This window comes from Desmodus rotundus, chromosome 5 (assembly GCF_022682495.2).
Source record: "Desmodus rotundus isolate HL8 chromosome 5, HLdesRot8A.1, whole genome shotgun sequence".
Taxonomy (NCBI): Eukaryota; Metazoa; Chordata; class Mammalia; order Chiroptera; family Phyllostomidae; genus Desmodus; species Desmodus rotundus.
In genome coordinates this window covers 85,911,410-85,931,541 of record NC_071391.1, presented here as the reverse complement: position 1 = coordinate 85,931,541, position 20,132 = coordinate 85,911,410, and the positions used below count along the sequence as shown (strand labels likewise).

At 38.0% G+C, this 20,132-nt stretch overlaps 1 protein-coding gene across 4 annotated transcripts in view; it reads left to right on the top strand.

Moving 5' to 3' along the window:
• The window catches only part of CADM1 (cell adhesion molecule 1), a 396,491-nt gene that overhangs the window by 330,358 nt on the left and 46,001 nt on the right, over nucleotides 1-20,132 (top strand). For all 4 annotated transcript variants that reach the window (XM_024570895.2, XM_024570894.3, XM_045204118.2 and 1 more), the window contains exons 2-5: nucleotides 149-295; nucleotides 2,054-2,206; nucleotides 8,890-9,027; nucleotides 11,018-11,176. In XM_024570895.2, the coding sequence (XP_024426663.1) occupies nucleotides 149-295; nucleotides 2,054-2,206; nucleotides 8,890-9,027; nucleotides 11,018-11,176 (597 nt within the window). The remainder of the gene's footprint in view (nucleotides 1-148; nucleotides 296-2,053; nucleotides 2,207-8,889; nucleotides 9,028-11,017; nucleotides 11,177-20,132) is intronic.

The window sequence follows — 20,132 nt, the reverse complement described above, 5'->3', positions numbered from 1 at the left end:
CTATAGAGAGAGAGATGTGAGACTTATCAAATGTTGCCACTGGTTTCCATTATCTAACATGCTTCCTATTTCTCATTTTAATTGGTCCTATTAACCAAATTTTAATTGATAGAAATTTTTTTCTGACCTTTTTTCTCCTTTTTTAAAGGTGATGGACAGAATTTGTTTACGAAAGACGTGACAGTTATCGAGGGAGAAGTTGCAACCATCAGCTGCCAAGTCAATAAGAGTGACGACTCTGTAATTCAACTACTGAATCCCAACAGGCAGACCATTTATTTCAGGGACTTCAGGCGTAAGTTTCCATCTCTATAGTATTAGATGGCAACTTTTTTTTCCCTCCGTGTTTTCTTGATAAAGAGATTGCCAGGGCTCCTTTTTTAAATTTAATGTTAGATGCTTAAAGGTTAGTCAATTCTTCAGAGGGAAGAAGAGACATGCAATCATAATCTTTCTACCTAGTAGAAACCTTGAATGGTCCCTTTTAAAAGTAAGGCAGTCTTACTTTGCAATAGGAATTGATTGTAGTAAATCAAGGTGAGTTGCAATTGAGTCCCAAATACTTAGCTCACACAAACAATTCAAATAGGGTAAGGCAAAGAAAATATAGCATTCTGAAAGGTAATATGTTTGATTTAAAGATTGAAATTTTCAAGGCAACCTGTACCTGTAAAGATAAAACCAAATCTCCTGTCACCATAGCGCCTCTGGTATATGGAAGTATCCATGTATCAAAATCGTCCTGAATGTAATATCGCAAAAGTGAGTAATTGAAGCTAATTCTCTGTCACAGTAACACGTCACGTGAGTGTCAGGGCTTGTTAGGAACAAGAATCAGATCTTTTGAAAATTTGTTTGAGAGTATTGGTGTCCAACCTAAACAGGTGTTGAGCATGTCCCTTTTGCCTTCCTGTCCCCATTTTTACCTCATTATATTCATGACCTGGGAAAGTGGATAAATCTAAAGAATATTTAAGAGGATAAAGGAGGATAAAAGGAGAGAAGCCAGTTTCTTGTTCTTAAGAGTAAATTTTTTCATTATGTGCTAATCTAGCCTTTGCCAAAATTAATATAAGGACTTTAAAAGTGAATATTTGATTAAAATAAATCAGTGCACATACATTGCTTTGCGGTGACTCTGACTCCCTACTTCATGCCTAATCGGCTTTCTCCTGGGAGGCCGACTGTGGCGAGGAAGCTGTGGGACAGGTGTGAGGCCTCTGTGGGCCCTCGATCATATCCTTTTGGCAGTTTCAACCTCAAATAATATCGAGTAACATCAAACATAAAGATATATCCAAGTTGAATTAATTTTTATAAAGTTTTTTACAATTTTCATTTTGACTTGAAATTACTAATGAATTTTTGGTTTTCTCTCTTAATTTGGAACCACTGTTACTTTTAAGGCCTCGGATTTTTAGAGACAATTTAAAATCCTATAAAGTCCTACTTCCTGAACCTCTAGCACCCAAAGGGGACTTCCAGGCCCACCTTTTCCCTCTCTCTTCATTTTACCTACCTCTGCTAGAAAATCCCAAACCACTTATGAACAAGGGCTGCAAATTGACAGCACTTGGAATTGTGGCAGAGGGTGTGCATAAAATGCTCCCGTATACAGAGTCCAGCAGAAGTAAGACCTGCTTGACTGTGGTTGGTAGGATGATAATATGGGTGTAATCATTTATAGTTTTAATTTGAACATTTCACTTAAAATGTCATAAGGTATACTTGAGTGTGATACTGTTATGTTACAGAGTTACATGCCTTATGATTTTGTAATAAAATATTTTGTAATAAAAAAGGGGCATTATTTGTGCCGGAGCCTGTATATGTGTTTCCTTTGGATAGGGTTGTTTGTCTATATGTGGTTATTACAGAAGCTCAAAATGGTAATTCAGGAAGTACAAAGGGTACTTAGCCAACAGGAGCAGAAAGACTTAGTGTTTCTACTCTGTAGCTGCTTTTCCAGTCACCTGACATTTCCTCACCTGGGTAAGGAAAATAGACTCCATCATCTCTCTCTCAGTCACAAACTCTGTGTTTTGTTTCACAGCTTTGAAGGACAGCAGGTTTCAGTTGCTGAATTTTTCTAGCAGTGAACTCAAAGTGTCATTGACAAATGTCTCAATTTCTGATGAAGGAAGATATTTTTGCCAGCTCTACACTGACCCCCCACAGGAAAGTTATACCACAATCACAGTCCTGGGTAAGAAACCCGTGGGGGCTTGTCCTGGGAAGCCGAGTGGGATGGCTCTTACTACCAGATGACTTGTAGCAGCAGGGAAAAGGTTAATGGTAAAGTTTACTGTTCAAACTTGTTTTAGGAAGAATCACTGCCCATCTTGCTGAATTTTTAAAATAGCCTATTTTACCAAACACTCTAAGAAATGGCAATCAGCAGTCTTAATAGATTCCACCTGCTCTTGGGTTTCAACCCTCAATCTTCACAAGCAAAGATCAAGAGAATTTAGAACCCTCAAATGAATCACTCACCATGTGAAATGTCATTGCTTCTAACTACTAGAGATTTTTTTCCTTCTCTGCAGGAGAGGGGGAGACAGGCTATTACTTTACAGCTGTGCCCCGTGGCAGAGCTCTGTTATAAAATCTGGTTAAAGATTTTTCCTTCTGAATTACATCTCATTTAATATTGTTAATCACCTTTTCTTTAGCTTTACTTTGTTTATATTGCCTTGTTTATTGCTTATACTGTAGATCATGCTGTAAAAATCATATCTCACGAACACATATTTGCCACAAATTGCAACCATTGGACATAAAAGAATTAAGGGCTTCTAAAAAGGGTGATAATAAGGAAGGACTGTTGACAGTCTGCTAGGGACACCTCTAGAGAATTCAGCGTCTTCATTTCTGACCAGCAGATTTTGACTTCCAGCAAAATCCCAGGAGCCAGGTTTCCATATTTGTATTTTGAGACAGTCAACAGATATCCCTGTGTTGAAGGTGGTCTGAATTAGTCCCCTTTCAGACAAACTTATAGTTCAGTGCATAACACCAGCTGATTGGGATTTTTAAAACTGAGTTTTCAAGGACATACACTACAGCATGAGGCAAGATCTCTGATTTACACCTTCAGGAAGATGATGAATCAAAATCTATTTGAGGCGGCAGACTGCAGCTTTTTGGTATAATGATATGAAGATTAAAGAGGAAAGATAAATATGAAGGACGATTTGGCTTGGTGTGTGTGACCATATATGTATTTATGCATGTACACATTGAGCTACTGTCTCATTACTTTATTTAAACACAGCTGTAAAGGGGGAAATATTTTTATTCATTAAATTAAAACATGTTCCTACTGCTTATGTGTATGTTCTCAATGAGAGAAGTACTGATTTTAGAAAGTCACGTTTCAAGTCTGTCCATACAATTTCTAATGTGGTCTGAGTTTAGTGATGGCAGCTTCAGTTGTTCATGTTTGTCTACTTTTGACTTTAATCTCTGTCAAATCTGCAGAAATATTGAGCATAGAAGGGCTTGCTGGGATTATTTTGGTATTTTGCAAATGTACCAAAATCATAAGCATGCATTTGACATTTTGTGTCCATCTACTTGTACAGAAGTATTTGAAAACACTATTTGCTTTTTGGAGTAAGTCATTAGCTGAAAGACTTCAACTTAACCATGCACCCATTGCCCCACCATTGTTTATGGCTTTTCCACAAAAGTGGCAGCAATGAAATGGAATATGCTGAAGGAATTTTGAATTTTCAGAATGTTTTATTACATATACCTTTATGTAGGAGCATCTTTATTGCAACGATAGAAATGGTGATAACAGAGGTTAGTCATCTGGCCCAAGAACAAAGCACACAGTAAAAATCAAGAATCACAGACTTTGAAACAGACTTCAGTGTTCTGTCTCATAACCTTTGCATCTTCTAGTCTAGGTTATTTTCAATAAAATCCTGAAAGCTGCTGGTTTAAGGTATTTCCCCTGAAGGTGCACACCTTTTGTCTTTGGGAGCATATCTGGCCGTTGGCAAACAGTTACTGCCTGTCTGTTTCCAGTGTCTGGTGCATTTGTTCTCAGACCCACTGAATTGGGCCAGTTGGGCTGAATATACTCAGTGCTCGGGAGTCAGCACACCAGCACTAGACTTTTGATGGGTGTTACACCTGTAATCCTTTTGGCGGTCTGATTATTCTAGAAGTAATAGGTTCCTACCTATATTGTATAGAAGCATTAACTTAAATATGGTTGAAAGTACTACTAGTAGAGGCTCTCTTGGCAGATATTATGCATTCATTCAATACTTTTTCTATTGAATTTATTGTAGGATTTCTTGATAGAGTGAAATTGTTGTCATCAGTGTTTGAGTATTTCATATTCCAAAATATGACAATATCCACTGATACTTATATATTCACACCTTCCCCTAAGGTTTAGAATTTTGAGCAACTATAATGAATGAAAAATAATATATTAGCATCTTCATTTCTATCCACGGTTCTCTGAAAAGGAGTCTATATGTACCTACCCAGATGTCCTACTACTTCATAGGATGAAAATGCTCATTTTAGTGCTGTGTCTGTTAGTTGTTTGAAGCACTCAGCAAAAAATCCAGTATAATTATAAGACATAAAGATGGGTATTTGTTAGTTACTATTATGTTTATTTTCTTACCCATGCAAAAATAGAAAACTCTCCTATATCTTGAATGCATTTCTTTCTCCAATTCACAGTGTAGGGACTGTCTTCATACTGCTCTTCATCAGAGGAGATAAGGGAGAGAGAAAATACACTGCCTTAGGATTAATATAGTTAGTGATAATAGTAGCTAATATTATTACACTCCTGTCCTCCTAGATTAGTGTTCACTCTTAAAATTCCAGGAACAGGAGAAACTAATTATTTTAAAGGGTCTTACAGTGAGATTTCACATACTGATCGGCTTTTAGATTCCTCTTTTGTTGTAATTAAGGTGACTCATCTTGAGATTGCTGATTTTTAAAAAAATGTTGTAGGTGTACTGCTTATAATTAGCACTCTTACGGATTTGAGGTTAGCTAAGAAGAACCTTGACATTTCTTTGCTACTTTCTATCACTTTCTTCTGTGCATTTTTCATTCAGGTTTCCATCTCTCTGCACTTCCTTAGATACTTCTTTGGTTATTGCCACTAATGGCTGCAGGGACTTTTTACCAAATGTGACTGTGTAGTGGGCCGTGTATAAGTATATTCTCTGGTTAGTAGCGGTTGCAATTCATTTTTTACAAATGGATTCTCATACTTTACTAACCTCTTTTGTATTAGGCACTATGAAGTTAAAGGGAAAATAGAGTAGAATTAATAGACCAAAATAAACTTTAAGATGTCTTGTTCAACCCCCTTTTTCCAGAAAGATATACTTAAATCACTTATTTCATTTGTATTTTCCAAAGCTTTCTTGTTCTTTAAAAAAAAAAAAAAACCCTGAGAGAAATCAACTTTATAATTAATATCAGTATAAACCACTGGGATTCACATTATCACATTTTATTTTATACTTATAAACCAAACACTTCCTACTATACTTGACTGTTTCTTCTAATCTTAGTAAAGATTAGAAATATTGGTCATAGCCTTGATAAAACTATTTATGGTCTTAGAAAGAACCATTCAATTACTTCTCAGGATTCTCTTCTCAAAAATAAACAAGTCTTTTATTTTTCTACACTGGTCATATTTTCCAACACTTTTAAAGTTTCCCACCTGTTTACCTTAGCCATAAAGTTAAAGATGACCTCAGCTCTTCAAGAAGATAATCCTAGGAATTAGCATTCTTTCAGGAATCTCCCTGAAGGGTTAGGAAACTGTAGAGTACAGCTGACCCTTGAACAACACAGGGGTGAGGGGTACCCACCCCCCTCACAGTCGAAAATCCACGTATAACTTTGGACTCTTCCCAGACTTAACACAAACCAGTCCATTAACACATATTTTGTATGTTAAATACATTATATACTCTTACAACAAGGTATACCAGAGAAAAGAAAATATTATTAAGAAAATCATAAGGAAGAGAAAATATATTTACAGTGTTTATTTTTAAAAATCTGCAATAAGTGGACCCACACAGTTCAAACTTGTGATGTTCAAGGTTCAACTGAGTATCTGTTGCAAAAAAAGGAAGCAGTAACATGGATAATACTAAACAATAGGTAATCCAGATAAGGACTTACTTGCTGCCAGTCACTCTTCAGCCCCTAAACAAAGTCTAACAGACATTCGGAGATTTTCCTCTGCCCTTACTTCTATCTACCCCTTTCTAATTCCTTACTTTCAACCAGCAGACAATATTGATAATGTGGAGAGAACATGCCATCGTCTTTACAACCATCTCCATTTTACGGAGAGAATAAAGATTTCCTCCACTAAGAAATACTACTGAAGATGAATAGCTAGTGCAGGTGATGAGGAAAGCTAAGGTGTCTTCAGGCTCAGCATGAAAAAAGGAGAGAATGAAGGAAAAATACCCAGCAACACACAGAAAACAAACTTAGTCTTTGTCAGACTTAGTCTCTGTCAGACTAAGTTTGTGACTGAATGCCCTTGAGACCGGACAGTGATACATGCTGTAACCTTTTAACAACTCCTGGATCTGTTCCCATCAAGAACATTCCCAGGTTACCACAAAGTGACCTTCACTGTGTTTTTTCCAGAGTTATGCATGCAAACTGGAACCTGATGTACTCCATTCTGTAGTATTTTCCAGGAAAGTGAACTGTGTGTGTTATGGTAGCTTTCACTGTTTGCTCTCTTTTTTTATATCCTAAGGGGGCCCACCTTCCTTGAATATCCCTTACTAACTTCAAGTAAGTTCCCCTCAGTTACACTTTCCACTGGGAGTCAGTGCATATGTCAACATAAAAATTATCTTCATCACTTTATTTTTATCTTTGCCTGGATATTGTTTGACTTTCATGTCTATATTTGTGGGGAAGACGTCCCAGGTTTTTTAGTCCTTACTTGCTTCCTTTTCATTATCTCTTACTCTCTTCCATATAGGTCACCAAGATCTTATTACATTTAGGCTTGGACAACCTTTTCCTCTGACATTTCTGTAAACATAGCATTTTTAATATTCCTATTATACTGTATTTAGAATTGATAGTATTTGCTGGTTCTAAACATCTAGTCTTTCAGTATTTCCTACCAACTCTCTAGGTATGTGTGGTGGAAATCTGTAACCTACCTGATGGTTGTCTAGCGAGGATGAGTGATGTTTAGGAAACAGCCAGCTGAAGTTCTCCCATTCCCTTTTGTAACTGTCATTCTGTGTCTCCTGAAATGCTGGCAGAAGTATAGCTCCAAACTATCTCTTTTCATGCTTATTTTTTCTTAAAATGTAAGCTAAAGTAGTTCTTCCTCATGTTTAACTACTCATTTGGGCCATATCACTTTAGCAACATATTCAATTGAGTGGATGTGCTATTTTTCTCTTTCATGGGGAACAAAGAAGAGGCCTGCTTTGCTCTAATAGTTACACACTAGCACCACCACCACCACCACACTATCTTGCTGAGAATCATAAGCCGCAAATCATTTTATTTTAGTTTTCCATTGTTCCCTACAGGTATTTTCACCTGCTTTAATTCAGTGTAAAACTCTTCCTGTGGGCAGAATCTTCACATTGGACTAAAACAGTTGGAAATCCCAAATACATGGTTTAATCCCATAATTTATTGAAGCAGTATCAGATTTATTATTCAACTTGATCATCAGGATGGCATGTTTATACATATTTAATTTCTTGTTTCTCTTCTGAGTTGAGAAACTTATTAATCATAAGTCTCAGAACTGTCTTGCTTATTCATGGTGGTCAGGGAGCATATTCTTAGATTCATTCTATTGAATTCAGTATTCTTACTGATTTCTATTTCAGTATTCTTACTGATTTCTATTTCAAGAAGCTCAGTCGTGACATAAGCTTGCAACCTTATATGAAGTTTCACTGTCAACTCAGTTTCATAAAAGGTAATGTGCTTTCTTCATCATCAGCATCATCCTACATACCCTCGTTTTAATATTCAGCATTTTAGCAACTAAATATTTTATTCAATTTTATGTATATGTTTAATGTACTTATAGAAGGGTTATTTTAATTCTGATACATAAAACTACTTGCAACCACTTAGTATTCTTTTTTCACTTTTGATTTTCAAAATCTGGAGCATTCAATTTTAGAATATGGGAAGTTACTGAACATTAACTGTATGACTGTATTATGGCATTTTCTATATTACTGCATCTTCATAAGCAGGATTTTATTACTATGCCATCCAGGGCAGGTAATAATTATATTCTGAATCTCTATGAATAATTTTAATTGAACAGAACTGGTTCTCAGGCATAGTTTTTCTGTGTATGTTTATGGTGAGTGATTCTTTTAAGGGACTCTAAGTTTTTGATCTTTGCTGGTTGACTTTGGAATCTTTCATATGAAGATTGAAATCCAAGGGTTGAGTTTAAGAAGAAATATTTCTTTCAGAGACTTCTAGGTAAGGATGATCAGTTAAATCATGTGTACTCCTCTTCCTTTTATATCTACTTTGTGGTCATTTCTTAATTACTGATTTTTAGCTCATCTAATATCCATATTGATATAACTTGGTCACTGATAATTTAGGCGTACGAGACTGGTCACTTTTAAGATATGTTGGATGGAAATTCTAAGTTGAGTGATTGTGCATGAGTTACGTTATTTGGTGGTGGCTTTGTTTCTTTTTTTTCCCCTCCAGTGGCAGTTTGTTTGTTTTAACTGCCCATCAGAAATGTCCATTGTTTCATATTTTGATAGTGTGGTGTTAGTTTTTAATGAATAGAAGAATATGTCCAGAAACAGATTCTGTGTCTAAAGAGCACACATGTTTAATTTGTAGTCCCACCACGTAATCTGATGATCGATATCCAGAAAGACACTGCCGTGGAAGGCGAGGAGATTGAGGTTAACTGCACTGCTATGGCCAGCAAACCAGCCACAACTATCCGATGGTTCAAAGGGAACAAGGAGCTAAAAGGTAGGGTGAACCTTGTCTGTCCTGAAGTGTTAAGTCAGCACTGGATTCCACCAGAGGTATACACTTGTGGAAATGTAAGACAAATACAACACATAACATAAATACTCATTGAGATACGGTTTATCATCACTTAAAAACCCTCCAGCATTTTCTTGTTCTAATCCATATCCTCATTCTGTGGTTTGTGGATTTATGGTGATATGTGTCACTAGATTTTTACTCAGATAGTCAAAAATAACTAGACCTGTGTACTGGAACTCTGTAGGCCAAAACTACTGTTAGAGTTGTCCCTGAGCTCAGGCTGTCCATGCCGTCCCCTCAGTTGTCATTGCTTTCACCCAATGGCTCAAGGTGGGGCAGAACTCCAAATTATCATGTTGGGTATTTAAGAAAAATGTATCACAGTCTTCGCCATTGTGAAGCCCAAGTCATTCAGACATCTAATGAACTGTCAACTATGTTGACAATGTGCTTTCCTACAACAGCAGCTGTGCAAAGCAAAGAATTTTATCTTGTGAACTTGCAGACACCGCCTTTCTTGTGAAACCTGTGATTCAGTTGCCCATTTCACCAGTTAGTTCTTTTGCAAAGTTTCTGATGTTGTGAAGGTGGCACAGGCAGCTCCTGAAGCCCTGCTCCCATTGTCTCTCCCTCTGGACTAGGCCATCCCAGGTTTGATTCCTGGGTCCTCAGACATCTGCTACCTTTCCCATTGTACTGGCTAAAAGATACAGCCTATCCCCTATTTGACCCTTGTTCTCATTTAGCCTAAATCCTCATGCGAGTCAGCATTCCAATTCTTTCCTTTTCAGAAGGCTTCCTTGCCAGTAGCTCCCAGCACAAAGGACTTAGGGGCTAAACTCCTCTGGCCATTTGACAGAAATATTAGCTGTGTGCCTTTGTTTCCTTTAATATGGGGATATTAATATTATGTATAGTGTGTGGTTCTTACGAAGGTGAAACAAGTGAATATTTGTAAAGCCAAAGTAAATGCTTTGTATGTGCTTGTTAAATAAATAAAGAGTGCCAGGAAGAAAAGAATAAGTCCTTTTAGAAAGGGGATATAAAAATCTATATCTAGAAACAGATAAATCTATTTATAACAGCTTAAGTTTCAAAATGCTTGCTCTGTTTTAATCTCCCATTTCCTAGGTATGGTTTTGGAAGGAAAGAGTTTCTCATTTCCCCTCTGCTTTTGTGTCTAAGTGAATTGAGCCATTAAATGTGTACTAATAAGTACAAAACATTAGAAGAAAGTTAATGGTGCATCTTGTCCCAGGGAGTGCTAAGTTCAGGAAAGGAGCTGCCTTGGCCTATTCATCCTCCGGAAGCCTCCTCCTTTTCTGGGTGTTCTTGGACATGTCTCCCATCTGGCCTGAAGCCTATAGTGTACTTTGCTCTGCCCACTGCCACTGCATTTTTCGTGGTCTTTTAAAAGTTTCAGAGTTTAAACATTCCAATGTAAATCCATTTGTTACTTTCTCACTTAATTGATACTGATGGGGGTGGGGTAAGGGGTTGTTTATACCTCCTCTCCTGATTAAACTACGTGGGGGATTTGGATGATGTCCTGGAATTTTTAAACCAACTGTCAGCCTAGTAGGCATTCCAAGTTCAGGTAATTGCAGGGATGGAAAGCTCCTCTCTTTTCCTCTTCCTGAATGCCTTGAGCAGTCAGGTGTCAAAAACATTCAACTTTCAGCTACCTTTTTGTGGCAGGTTTTAAGATAGAAGAAACATGAAATGCATTTAAATAAAAATGGTATATATTATGTATGGTTGAAATATATCTTAAATACTACCCTGCAAGGTTGAAAAGTGGGAAATGATCATTTGCTCAGTTATCTATCCACAGAGCACCCCTATCCCAAGTGACTTTCATCTTTTTGTTAAAATAATAACGTGGGGGCATGAGAGTGGGGAGGACATAAAAACAGAGTAATATAAATTCACTCAACTCTGATTTCTCGGTACATTTTGCCTCCCCCAGGTAAATCAGAGGTGGAAGAATGGTCAGACATGTACACTGTGACTAGTCAGCTGATGCTGAAGGTGCACAAGGAGGATGATGGGGTTCCTGTGATCTGTCAGGTGGAGCACCCTGCAGTCACCGGAAACTTGCAGACCCAGCGATATCTAGAAGTACAGTGTGAGTACCTGTCTTGGGCCATTCTGGCTGCTGTAACAAAATATCACAGATTGAGTAGCTGAGTAGCTTATAAACAACAGAAATGTATTTCTCATAATCCTGGAAGCTGGAAGTCTCAGATCAAGGCACCTGTATGGTCCTGTTCTAGTGAAAGCCCTCTTCCTGGTTCACAGCTGGCCCCTTCTCACTATGTCCTCACATGGTAAAGAGCTAAATTAGCAGTCTGGGATGGCTTCATTAAGGGCACTAATCCTATTCATAAGGGCTCCACCCTCATGACCTAAATTAGCACCTCCCACAGGCTCCACCTGCTAATATATCACACAGGGCACTAGGATTTAAACATGAATTCTAGGGGTACACAAATATTCAAACTATAGCAGTACCCAAGTATTCGATTCTGAGGACACAGAGTAGCAGTTGCTTATAACATTTCAGAAACCATTCATTGAATACATATTTTTTAGATAATATAGGTAGAATTTTTATCTTCTTGTCTTGGTAGAAAAATAATCAAAGAATTATTTTACTGAAACACTGCCATATTACTGAGTGCCAGTGAGAATTTTGAAAATACTAGATTTAACCCAAATATAAAACTTTAAAATGATTCCAATCTGCTGTAGCACATGACTTAATTAAATTTTGTGAATATTAACTGTAATAATTTCTGTGTGAACTTTAAAACCTAGGGCAGTGCCCCCCTTTATTGACCTCGTCATAAGTACTGAGTTTTTTTATAGAAGAGATTTTATTTCCAATCTACATCAGCATTTTGTTTTAAATTACACATTCTCTCCCATTTTTTGTCTTAAATTATACAGTGAGTTTAAAAATGAAATTCTTTGGGATCAGCAACATAGTCTCAATGGCTTCATCAATAAAAGCTATATCATGGTGAATGAGGTTATCTCCTCACTGTGCCCTGTGGACAAAAGATGTTCCCTTCATCTTCCCTTCGGGGCTCTCCTACTTGTGAAAAATATATCTCTTTTGCCCAAAACCATCTTTGCACCAAGGGTGTGTCTAAGAAGGCACTGTTTATCAAAAGGCTTCTGTAACTTGGCCTCTCACAAGTTCCAGGGGATATCTGAGTACACGCAATGAAAATGTTGCCAGAGTTTGGTTGGATGGCACTGGTAGGGTAGGTTCTTCTATTATTTCCTAGGGTTGCTGTAACAGATTGCCGCAAACTCGGTGACCTCAAATAACAGATATATATTTTCTCACAGTTCTGGGAGACAGAAGTCTGAGTCCAGGTGTGGGCAGGGCCGGACTCTCTCTCAGAGCCCCAGGAGAGGACCTCCCTGCCTTTTCTAGTGGCTCTGGGAGTTTCTCGTGTTGTGGCCACATCACTTCAGTTTCCGTCTCTGTCTTGACATGGCCTTCTCCTTTTTGTCTCTTATAAGAACACTTGTCATTGGATTTAGGGCCCACGCAGATCAATCCAGAATGTTCCCATTTTCAAGTTCTTTAACGTAGTTACATCTGCAAAGATCCCTTCTCCAACACAGCCACCAGGGATTAGGAAGCTTCCAGGGGTTAGGAAGTGGGCATATCTTATGGGGGCCACCATTCAACCTATTCCAGTATTTGTCATGTGTTTAAGTTGAGCAAAACAAGGAATGAGCAAAGTTATAAAAACTTTCTTCTAAGAGACCGTAATCCCATTCCAAGCTTTTCTTACTCTGTGAGCTTGGCTCAATTTAACATTACATAATGCAGGTTTTTCTTCTTAATTCATTTCATCTTCTTCATTATGTAGCTTCATTATGGGCATCATGCTTATAATTTTCATGTCACTAAATTTCTTGTGTTATAATGTCCCTATAATGGGAAAACATAAATGATCAGTTATTATCTACATTGGCAGATAGTAGATTTCTTTTGAGTTTGTTAATATGTAATTCATTTAAGCAAACTTAATATCCATTAACTTCCCTTGTAGGGGCCCATTTGCTTTAATAATACATTCCCTCCTTTGTGAGACCTGAGCAGATATTCACCCAGTTCCCACCCCTAAATTCCTTTAGTATATTCCCAGAGTATCTTCTAAGTAGAATATAACCCCACGCACCTACAAAATTACACTCACTCCCAAATGCAAAATATTCCCAGCACTATACCTCCTACCCCTTGGAAGACTTGATCATGATATTTATAAGCTGTGTCTTCTGTATTCCATAGATTCAAGTGACATTTGTTCCTTAAGAAAAGGAATAAAGCACCACATCTGAATCCATTGTACTTCAATCTTACAAAGTACTGCTAGCCTTTACCTTCAGGAAAGTGACTCTAATGCCTTTCAAAAACGAAGACACATCTATTGATCATTTTTAACTCTAACATGGCATCTTTTTTCTGGGACACTGTTATTACATCCAACGTAAGCCAAGCAAACATTTTATCCTTGATACTCCATATTTTGGAATGTATATTAAAAAAAAGTCTTTGCATAAAAGAAGATTAAGAATCACAAAGCATTATATTAATCTGAATGGAATTTAGAGTCTGGTTTGGCATCCTAAATGAAACTCTCCATGCTCAAGAAAGTCACCTGATGGTTCACTACCCTCCATTCCTAGAGCAGTGTGGAGACCTTTGCTGAGTCAGCCAGGAATTCCTTAAGTAGCTTCTTCAAACATAACTGAAATTCTCTACATTATTACCTGCCAGCTGTACCCTTCTTGAACACCAACATATACATAACAAAAAGCCCTATGCCTAAGGCCCTCAGTCGTTGGGCAACAAAACTTCATTGGTTATTGGCCAGTGGTGGTGGTTCTACTCCACTCTCCCCATAAGAGTCCTCTCTGCAGACAGGCCACGCCATGTCTTGATGGCCATGAGCAAGGAAGAGATACTTTAAAGCATGAGATTCAGTAGCCAGTCTGCATGGATGTTGAATTATTTTGGATACCCTGTGAGGAGTAACATTAGACCATTACTTATTAATTGGCTCAAACCCTTGGAGCCAGTGGTTCTTAACCTTTTTGGGATCACTGACCCCTTTAAAAATCCTTTGATAGCTATAGACCTGGAAAAGATTAACAAAGTCACACACTCACAATTTTGCTCACAATATAAGTCTGTTGACCCTAAAGAGTTTTCTCAACTTCAGTTATTTGAGGGCCACTTTCACACATTTTACCATATCAACAGATTATCTACATTTTTAATCCAATTTAGAATTTGTCTTTTCTTAATAAAAGTATTTATTTATTTATTTAGAGAGAGGGGAAGGGAAGGAGAAAGAGAGAGAGAAACATCAATATGTGGTTGCCTCTCACATGCTCCCTACTGGGGAACTGGCCTACAACCCAGGCATGTGCCTTGACGGGGAATCCAACTGGCGACCCTTTGGTTCGCAAGCCTATGCTCAGTCCACTGAGCTACACCAGCCAGAGCTTAGAATTTATCTTTAAGCCACTTTATTGCTTCAGCCTTCCCAAAACCTATGTAAAATACATATATAAAATTATGAGTTTTACTTGCTATGTCTGTCTAATAAATATTAGTTAAATTAAATAAATGTACAATAAAATAAATATACAACTATTAAGTTTTAAATGTTTTTCATTTGCCACCTATGAAAAAAGACTTCTTATATTGTCAGTGATAATATTAACTTACCACCAGGAAATACTGGGTTCACCCATGAACCTCAGATTAAGAATTGCTGTTCCCTGGGTGAATAAGATTACCATAGGAGCAAATGGAACCTGATAGGAATAGTATTAGGTATACTCATTTGGCTCAACCTGGCACGTTTTGCCACATGAAGGCTTATGGAAACCTCTTTTATCTCATCTAAGAGGATATGAACAGGGTTAAATGACACATAATGGATTTGAATTCTATATAAATCATGTCCTCTTAAAAATACCATTTTTAAAAAAGGAAATGAAATAGTGAAAATCTGCATTGCATGCCATTAAGTATCTTACTTTACATGTGACAGGAAAAGGAGGGGAGGCAAAATGAGTATAGTGCTAACATACTGCATAGAAGACAAGGCGCAAACTACAACTTGGAATTGCTTTTGTCTTGTGGATTTAAGTCCTAATTAATTGAACACAGAATTGTGCACTGTTTTTTGTTAGGACCCTTATTTGTGGTACCAGGAGAAATTGTTGTGCCCAATTATGTGAAAAATCAGCCAGATGTGTATGCTGTCATACTTTTAATAATCCTTAAATTTTTGGTGAGTACAGATATTAATTGTGTAGTATGCATTGAAGTGATTAACATCAATGTAATTTATCATCTGGAGATTTCTGAACATAAATAAATGAGCTGTTTTGTTCAGCAAGGTGTTGACCCCTTCAGAATTAGTGAATTAAAGTTCTCCCTCCCCCCTTTTTATTATAAATACGAAAGGCACCATAGTCAGCCAAGTGTTCAGTTATTTGATTTTCTGGGGCATTAGCTGCTCTTGTTTGTGACACTTCCCTGTTGGGTGCTCGTTTGCAAGCTCATTAATAAGGTTTTCTCATAGGAACGATGCTGGAAACAAAGACCGTGCAGTAGGGCTCTTAGTTTTTTAGCTTTCATTCTGAGGCTCAGTGAGGATACAGCAGCAGCATGCAGTTAAATGTTTAAACCAGAAAATCATTACGCTTGCAAGCTGAAATTCAAAGCTCTCTTTCCTTAGCTGTTAGGCAGAAAACAGTTTTGCTTTTGAATGTTCTGAGCTATGTGACCCTAATAAATTCTTTCTGTGCATTTTTTTTTTCGAATGTCTGGGTGTATGTCGTGTTGCTGGAATTTACAACATGGTTGATTATAGCAGAACGTGATACATTTGTAACCCAGTTAGTAGAGCTTTAGATCTGAGGGAACGTACTCTTGTCAAATAAAAGCCTGTTTAAGCAAGAACAGTTCACTGTCTGTGCATTAAAAGAAAACTGTCTAAATAGCATCAAGGTGGCAACACATAGCGACATAAGCTGGAAATTGAAAGAAGAGCTGTGACCCTCAGTGTGGCATTCAGACAGCTGTGCAAAGGGGGAGAGCCTTACTGTGGACTGAGGTGAATCCGAAGCTCCTGAATTACTGCTGTGTGTCTTTTGCTTTCTCCCATGATAGCCAGAATTTAAAATGTTCTTGCAGAACTCCTCATTTTGCCAGGGTTTTGTGTATGTGCACATTTGTTAAAAATAAAAAAAATTAAGAGATGAGTTCTGAAAGGGAGCATGAAAACAAAGACTCTAGAAATGGGTGTTTGAATGCCTTCCCTGCTCTTATTATCATCTGACAGTAAATCGTAATGTGGGTATCATTTTCAAAATGAGTTTTATTGACTCATGGAGTCAGGTATTTTGTAAATCCATATTCTTGTTCATCCAAGGTCCAGAGAAGGCTTTCATTCCCTCAACTGGGGGAAAATTGGGCATTGAGGAGATGATCAAAACCTATTCTTTATCTGTGCCAAAATAAATGTTTCTCTGGTATCGACGGTGCCCTGCAGTGAAGGAGGGAGAAAAACCTGGAAATTAGAAACCTTTCCTTTTGGAGTGGAGGGTGAGATGTAGTTTCCAAGAGGAGCTCCTTATACTTCATCTGCTTCCCCATCAGTTCTGTTCTTAAGTTGCATTCTTAGGCTGGCATTTTCAGGTTTGGCCTCTTTATGATCTCCAGTCTCACTCTCTTTTTTAAACAGAATATATTCTCTCTTTTATTTTTTTAAAGCAATGAATTGAGTTTCAGGGACATTATTTCAGTATTTATTATTTCTCATGAGAAACACAGGCATGGAGACCCCCTGATTCAAACTAATGTTTCAACTGATAACTTTTTGTATTAATACATAGTAGTAGTGGTGGGTCCGAGATCCTGATATTAACTGCATAGATTGTTAGTGATGCATTCGGTAGTGACAGAGTGTGCAAGAGGCTGAGTAACCAACATAAAATACAAAGAGTAAATGTTTGGCCAAATACATTGTGAGCAAGACATGAATGACCATTAAGGAAGAGAACCTTTGCCTCATTCCTGCCTTCTAAAGACACAGCCTATAGAAAGAGACCTCTTATTACTACTGGTTTCCTGTATCTCATTGTCTGACCTAGAATATTTGTGAAAGATGTCTCTCTGTGGCTGTGGACGTTGAATATTTACCTAGTGAAACTTGTTGTCTAATGTGCACTCTTCACTTAATGGTTTGGGGGGGGGTGTTGCTAAGAATAAAACACTTCTTTAATAATAAAATTAAAAATAGGTTACACACAAGTCTCATTAAACATAAAAATAAAGTGTTCAGTTAAAGTATTTATGTGTTAAACACATTTTATGTAGTTTAAAAGTTTTTTGTACTCTTTTTATTTTTTAGGTATGCTAATACATATTTTTTTATTACTTTTGTTGTTGTTGTTCAGGTACAGTTGTCTCCATTTTCCCCCCAACACTCCCCCCCACCCCAGCCATCCCCATCTCCCCCCCTCCATCCTACCCCCTTTGGTATTGTCCACGTGTCCTTTGTACATGTTCCTGAAAACCCTTCCCCCTTTCCCCACCTTTCCCCCCTTTATCCTCTCCCACCTCCAATTAATGATTTTTAACTCAAGGTCAAATTTTGATTACGTGAAAGGTTAAATGGTTGTGAAGCTGGCATTTAAAAATCTAAAGAGAATGGTCAAACAATATGCTTTATGATTTCCCTTAAGATGCCAATTTGAGATACACCAGAGATGCTAAATAAATGCATAGTGAAGTAGAAGTATGTAAATCAGAACACCTGAGCTGAACTTAGCATTTTGGGAGCTGGATTGACCTTCCAAAAGTGAAATACAATTATATTTTGTGATAAGGGCTGTTAAAGTAATTAAACAAGGAGACCTTGTGTACCAATACCTCAGTAGCCTATGAAACCAAAATGAAAACCAAAGTCAGTACACTCCCAGGAAAATGAAACTTCACCACAGCTGATCACAAACAGCCAACTAGGCATTCCCAAATGAGGTAGCTGCTTAAGCTCTAGCCAATCAAATAATATTCCTACTTTGCTTCTGCATCTTCTCTTGAAAAACCTTTCCTCTAGCTTCTGTTGGTAGAGCACTTTGAGTTTGATGCTGCCCTATTCAATTGATGTATGCTTAATAAACTCTTAAAAATTATAATGTGCCTAGTTTATCCTTTAACATAACTAAGATGGATTCATGGTCTAGTTTTGGCTTGTTTTGTTTTAGCAACATAGCTAGGAATAGAAATCTGTGCCCTAATATTTCTCTACTTTCTCATTCATTTATTCACTTGGCAATATATATTGAATGCCTAATGCATACAAAACAAAAACAAAAACTTTTCTTTTTACAGAGCTAACATTCTTGGGCAGAAAATCATGCTGTAAGGATTTTCTTGCCCAGAGTTTGCTTCAAATTTTGAAGATTCCTCCAAGATATGGAGAGTCCTCTGTGAGTGCACACCCCATTTTAAAAGCACTGTGAACATACAAGTAGCTTTATGCCCAACATCAGAGAATGCAAGTCGATTATGTTGGGTAAACAGTAATTTCAGTATCTACAAAACCACTTGCAAGTTGCAACAAGAGGACCTTGCTTGCCTTCTACTGTGGTAACGTAGCACATGCCCTGGTTCCATGTCACATCCACCAGGTTTGACTCTCCCACTCAAAGTAGCTCAGTCCTCCACAAGCAGTGCAGTTGAAATGCTCCAAGCCAGGTAACAGATGTGACAGCTGGAGGTCTTTCACCTTGCAAACAAACAAACGGTAGTGAAAATTATTCATGAATTTATTATGACAGTAGACAGCAAACTCTTCTGAGGGCTTAGTGTGACACTGCTCTCTGACGGGTCCCAGTCACCTCATGGCACTAGACATTGGCCTCCTCCAGTGCAGAGATGTCCTCTACCAATGGTCGTGGCATCCATTTCTAGGGGTTGATTCTTGCTTTGAGCACACATAGTCCCTAATGTTCACCAAAACTCAGGTTAATGTTTGCGTTGTCTCACTACTCCAAACTGCAATTACCCTCTGTGATTGGCAAAGACTCTTTCAGTCAGTGCTTCCCCCCTGAATGCACAAGTACTGACCCAAACCCTCTCCCGGCCATACTGATAACAGCTGCACCCTTGAGTTCTTGATACTCTACCCTCGTTCTCGTTGCTGGGCCCTGGAACAATGAGCCCCTGCCTGACAGGCATCCAACCCCACTTTAACTGGTGTTCCAGAATATTGGGTGGAACCTCAGTAGGGACATGAGGAGCCTGAGTCCCAAATGCAGTAGCAGGAGCACATGTGCATTCATGCCCTCGGGCCCAGTTCAGTCAGCACATCAGAGAACATGCGGTGCCCACATTCCTGATTTAGAAATCTTAGGAAGAGAGTGAAGTGTCAGAAATCCCTTGGATGATAGGTCAGCTGGGGTATGAGGGAGGTTCCCACTTGCCTCAGCTCTGCTCCTCTCCGGCAGCTCATGAGAATGATGACACTGCCGGGAAAAGGAAACTGCAGAGTACCTTTTCTTAAATAAAAAATTGTCAAGACCTGATACGTTACTGTTGTGAACTAGAGAGAAGGAGACGATGACTTTTAATTTACATTGGAGAGTGAAATACAGGTTACAGTCTTGAGTTTCATCTTCTGAAAAGATCATAGAATGTGGTGCAAGGTCAGACTGGCATGAAATCAATTGTAATCTGCCAGCAAGCCATTCTACCCTCTTTAAGAGTTTCCTTTTATATATATACACACACACACACATATATTTTCCCTTTATAGAGAGAGCAAAGTACACTTAAAGAAGGTCTCATCAAATCAGAATATCTTTCTAACGTTATGGTTTTAATTGGCTGCTACTGTGGTGTGACCTGAAGCTTCCTGGTATTTAACCCTCTGTGCGGCTTTGACTAATGAACGGATTTCAGCTGCCGTGGCAGTCTTGCTAAATGTCTTTTATGGGGTTTTGAAAAAATTACAGTGTATTATGAAGACCTC